Source organism: Apaloderma vittatum, unplaced genomic scaffold, assembly GCF_000703405.1.
Source record: "Apaloderma vittatum isolate BGI_N311 unplaced genomic scaffold, ASM70340v1 scaffold10927, whole genome shotgun sequence".
Taxonomy (NCBI): domain Eukaryota; kingdom Metazoa; phylum Chordata; class Aves; order Trogoniformes; family Trogonidae; genus Apaloderma; species Apaloderma vittatum.
In genome coordinates, this window is record NW_009724561.1 from 10,042 (window position 1) to 15,731 (window position 5,690).

Below are 5,690 nucleotides of genomic sequence, written 5' to 3' on the forward strand. Positions count from 1 at the left end.
AAGGGGGAGAGGAGGGGAGAGGAGGAGAAGAGAAGAGGAGAGGACGAGAAGAGGACGAGAAGAGAAGAGGACGAGAAGAGAAGAGGACGAGAAGAGAAGAGGGCGAGAAGAGACGAGACGAGACCATGAAATCTTTAGTGACAGTGAGTGGGAAGATCCTTTTGTGCCCTCTGGCATTTCCTACCAGATCCAAACGGAGCCTTTTCATAGACTCATAGAAATTATTATTGGGAAATGAGACGGTGCCACCAGACTCTGCAGCTCCTGACTTTCCCCAGCCTACGATGAGGGATCTAAGAGTATCCCAGCAGAAGGTAGGTGTAGCCGTGGGCGACACAAAGAAGAATTCAGCGCGGGGAACAACTACAGTATCAAATGAGAAAGGGGAGCCGCGAGCCATGAATAGTGTATTCACTGCAGGTCTGAGCTCATGCATCGCCCACCAGCAGATTTAGGCAAAGATCTCCTCGTTACTGGAGGGTTTGCATGAGGGGGTTTCAGATGCCAGCTTAATCCTTGGCTTTTCAGAGAGACTTCAGCCTTTCAAGTGGCTCCACATGCTGGACTTACTCAGGTTCTGGGCAGAAACGTTGTAGACCTACCGAGGAAAGTGGATATAGGCTGCTTTCACAAGATCTCTGAAGTGCATTCACTGTGGCAGTGACAGAGTCCAAGGAACACGAAGCAATGCTCATTCCCCCTGTCTGTCCAAAGACTCTTCGTTCCAGCAGCTCCAGGAGGAGTCTCTGGGGACGCCAAGAGCTCGGTGTTTTGGGAAAGTTTACGCTCGACTGGCCAAAACGGGCAAGCAGCTAACCTGGCATTGACTAATGAATCCTCTGTGCTGCTTCAGCCCAGGTTCCAGACACCTGAAAATAAAGCAATTACTGTCCCAGGGCCTCTGTCGAGGAATCACCTTTGGCTTTCATTGGAAAGAACAAAATAAGGAATTTCAGTGATTTCTGAACCTGACTCAGCTGCAGTCAGTGGGATATTTCCTCCATCTTCCTATCCCTTTCTTCCTATCCTTTCAGTCCTCCTCCCTTCCAATCTTTTTTTCTTTTTAAATCTGCCACTTTTTGGTGTAAGTCTCCATTTGGTCACCTCAGCTCCAACCTTTACGCTTGAAATTAGGTTTTTAGATATTTTTTGTCGTTGTCATTCACTGAAGGAAGTAAGAACAGCCATGCTGTGAGCCTGCACAGAGGCTCAGGAGGGTGGAAAAGAATCCTGTTTCTCACATACAGATGGATGGCAGAGTTGCTGCTCCATCAGGGGACAAGAACAACGCAGGGAATCCCACTAGAGGGCTCACACGCTGCTTAAAGAGGATTTTTATTCTCGCAGACATCAGAGATGCTCCCTTTGCTTTGTTTCGAGAAAATGATAATGGCATAAAAATGTTCCGACATGCCCAAACCTCGGCATCATCCTAATATTCCGAAGCAAGAGAACGTCCCCGAAGCATTCTCAAAGCACTTGGCTTCATTTTTTTTTAGCTAGGCAAAATTCATAACGTCAGCTGGAAAATTTGCCCGCATCCAGGCACACATTCAGAACATTCTTTCACATTCAGAGATTATAGAAATCTTCTTAAAATTAATTAGTTTAGCTACAAATGCAGATCTGCAGTAGACTGGTAAATACAGTCAAAGTTTGTATTGCCTGTTGTTTGATTCCCTCTTTTCATTGGGATTTAGGTAAAATATAAAGAAAAAATCTATTAATAAAATGACCTGTAAATAGGGTTAAACTTTACCCAGCATTTTTTTTCCAAACTATTTTGCTTCTTTATTTATTGGACTTTAAAATGTGCAAGGACAGATTTTTGGGGCTGTGCCCTGCATCCAGGTCTGGCAAGAAACTTTCACCAAATGTCTAATTCTGGATTTTGCAATAATGCAGAAGTCCCGTTCTCTCCTCTACCACCACCTGAGCACCCCCTGCACACAGTAAGTATGTAGTTCTCAGAGAAACTCTTCCCAAACTGGGAGTAAACCAGGAAAACCTGGTGCGGGGTTAGAACATGTCAGGGTTTCCGCGTTGTTTAGCGCTGAGGACTAAACCAACTCATCACGCCATCACCTCACAGGGTCGGAGCGGGTTGCTGAGAAAAAGAAAAGCTGGATGCTGTCCCTTCTCATCCTCCAGCTCCCTCCCCTGGCAGGTTTCCTGTAGCTTTATCACTCCCCAGAGTACACAAAGCATCCTCTCGAGTACAGGTGAAACAGAGAATAAAGGCTGCTCCCTCGAATAAAGGCAGCTGGAAGCCGGTGCGAGAGCGTGCTTGAAAAACAAGAGGGTGAAGAAGAGGCTGAGGGGAGGGGGAATCGGTTTTGTTATTCGAGGTTTCCATGACTTTGTATTGTGTGGGTTTTGCCAAGCAGCTGACGGGCAGAGGGGCAAGTTTTTAGCCACGAATAAGAGGACAGGATGGATAAATCAGGGCAACATTCTCGTTTCTCGGGTGGGTTGGAGCTCTTGTGTTAACAAGTTGTCAAAAGGCAAGGCTGGAAGCTATGTCAGTGCTTAGTTCTGACATTCAAAGCAGTTTTGGGGTGTTTTTTTTTGTAATGGGTTGGGAAGTTGCTGGTTGAGAGACACTGAGGACAGTTTCTGCCTAGGAATCTCATAGCCCTGAGCAAGCTGCTAAAGGAGGATTTCCCTTTTTGCCCAGAATAAACACCCTTCTGAGGGCCTTTCTCCACAGGTACCAGAGCACTTAGAGTTGGTAATGCATCAGTTTGTCAAAGCAGCATTATTTCCCTTTTTTCTTCTGAGCAGACAAGGAAATTGTGATGCAAAGATGGAAAGACAGCCCAATATGTTTCACTCCTAAGTCCATACAAGGATGCTACCTAGAGTTTTGGACGTGCAAGTGCAGAATCCATGTGGAAAACATGCTTCCAGCCTCGTAGCTATCAAAAAAATCCAACCTCCTGGTACTTTCAAGATCCATCCATTTGCCTGTGTTACCCAAGGATGGTGTTTTACAGGAAATGACTATTTTATTTTTTTCTGAGGCAAAATTCCATGTCATTCTTACGAAGTCCAGAAACAATACTGAGGTACAACGAGGGCGAGATCAAATTCAATCTACAAATGATCACCATCAAAGGCCAACTGACGCCAAGACCTTTATCTTACAGTAAAATCAGCATCTATTGTACACTTACGAGGAAAAAAAAACCCAACTGTTTGAAGTCTTTAACACATCCCCTCACTCTAGAAGTCTGAAAGTGCGAGGCTGCTTTCTGTTTCAAACTCTACACTTTGTTAGCTTCTCAGAAACCAGGAAAACAGGCTGGTAGGAACCCTAAACTAACCCTGAAGAAGAAAAACTTCACATTGTTTATCTGTCTCGTATTAAGATGTTATAAATGTGAGAGAAGTTTGTGGCTCTGAAATTAAAATCAAATTTAAAATTAACTTGAACTCTAAAGTCTAATGCTAAAGTCTTTGCTGTATACATTTGAAACTGAAAAATAAAAATCAAGGTTTCTACCGATTTTGTCCAAGAAAATGGATTTTTTTCCTAGCCTTTTGGGCTTCTAGAAGTGTTTTGAAGAGAGGCAATCTGAGCTGTGATAATAAAATGTTTGCATGTCTTTGAGTTTCTCATTGAACAGGAAGATGATCCATCTCCCCCAGCTCTGACTAAAAAAGTCGGTGCGCAGGCCTCCTACTTCAGTGGCTAAAAGCTACAAAGAACACCGTAACCAGTACCCCTGTGACTGGTCAAATTACTCCTGAACTCTCTTTTTCACCAGGAGTCACACACGAGATGTGCCTTTTGTTTTGTTACACCTCACAGACCCACAGAAAGGACCTCACTCTTCTCTTCTTTCCCCTTCTCCATGGTTGCTCCTGCCTTGGCGGAGCATGAAGCGAGTGACAGGTCATAGAATCATAGGACTGTCAGGGTTGGAAGGGACCTTAAAGATGATCTAGTTGCAATCCCCTGCCATGGGGAACCCACTAGTTTGGGTTGCTCAGAGACCTGTCCAGCCTGGCCTTGAATGTCTCCAAGACTTCTCTGGGAAACCTCTTCCAGTGTTTCACCACCCTTGTGGGGAAAAACTTCCTAATGTCCTGTCTGAACTGACCCATCTCTAGCTTTAATCCATTCCCTCTAGTCCTACCACTACCCAACACCCTAAAAAGCCCCTCACCAGCTTTCTTGTAGCCCTCCTGAGATACTGGAAGGCCACCATAAGGTCTCCTCTTTTCTCAAGACTCCGAGGAGACCTTAAGAGATGTCCTCTGGGGAAGCTCACGAAATCCATGAGTGCAACTTTCCCTGGCTTCACTCTGGAGCACCCCTACAAACCCCAGCTATCACCCTGTGACCCACTCCAGGAGCCCCTTGAACCACGGCACGTTTGTGGGATGCTGCGATGGCGAAACGTGTGATTTACAAAAGGGTGAGCTCCGTCCCGGCGGGCTCGTGTCCCAGTCTGTACATGGGGACTGGGAGAGATGCACCTCAGAACCTCAGGGCATTAAGAAAACAAGAGTGATGGGGCGAGAGGGATGTGGTGGAGCTCGGTGAGATGCAAGACAAGAGCACAAATGGGCAAAACATGTTCTGCTTCTGTTGGAGATTGGGTGGGTGCGGACAGGCTCTTTCCTTACCTCGATCCATTCATGTGGTCATATTCCCTTTTTACATTGACCCGGACGGGCTGATTAATCCACTCCTGCTGGGGAGGCAGCGGGTTGATTTTGTGCGGCTGGCCGTAGTCGGGGTTCCCTGAGGCTGTCATGTCTGCCTTGGGGAGGTGAGCGGCGGCGCCGTACGTGGAGTCAAAGAGGGACTGGTCGTCGCTCACCACCGACAAAGCCTCCTGAGGAGAAACAAAAAAAAAATATAACAAAAAATGACTAAACTAGTAACACCACTCCTCCTCTCTCTCTGAGCTGGTGAGCACCTGCAAGGGCCCCACAGCTGCCCAGCGCTGTCTGAAATTGCCATCTGCCAGCGTCGCTGGTTCAATCAGGTTCTTGGGGGGCCATCAGCCCGTATGCAAAACCGGCGGGTTGAAAAAAGGCCAGAGTTAAGGTTAACTCAACTTCTGCAAGGAGCAAAGGTGGCTGCTGCATCCTTCTCACCATCTCACACAGTTCCCTGCCCACCCGCCCGCACTCGCCGGTCCAAAACCAACCAACGTTAACGTTTCTGGAGTGTCACTTGAAGGTCTATACATCTCCTTTCAAAGGGTTTCGTGTGGTGTTTATATTTTGAGGTTATTGGCCAAGGAGAAGCAGTCACTGCAGGTCAGAGTTACGGGTGTTAGCGGTGGAATGAAAAATGCATTACTTGACACTTTTTGTTTATTTTGTGGGAAGCGTAGGGCTGGTGACTTACCAAACCGTGCATTTCTAGAAATGCTTAAAAACAGGAAATTGTTATCCTTTTTTTTTTTCCCCCCCCCTCTCCCTCCCTGCTCAAACTCCAAATGTTGACAAAAAGTTTTGACTATCAATTTCCTGGCCTCAGGTTTTCTAAATGAAGCATGGCGGGCTCCTAAAGGCTTTGGCACAGCCCTGCCTTACTGCAAGTGCATCTGACAAAGCCTGCATGTTCTTTAGGGAGCTAAGTTAACCACACATAACACAGCTGCCATGGCGGCTGGCAAGCCAGAAACTGAACAAGAAACCTCCCAGACTAAAAGCACAGACTCTTTTAA

General features: G+C 46.5%; 1 protein-coding gene across 1 annotated transcript in view; it reads right to left on the reverse strand.

The window, feature by feature from the left end:
• Positions 1-4,841, reverse strand: part of LOC104276292 (Friend leukemia integration 1 transcription factor-like) — a gene marked incomplete at its 3' end in the record, with an annotated part of 10,230 nt that extends 5,389 nt beyond the window's left edge. The window contains exon 1 of the mRNA XM_009872550.1: positions 4,636-4,841. Coding sequence (XP_009870852.1) covers positions 4,636-4,766 — 131 coding nt within the window. The remainder of the gene's footprint in view (positions 1-4,635) is intronic.
• Between the last annotated feature and the right edge of the window lie 849 nt (positions 4,842-5,690).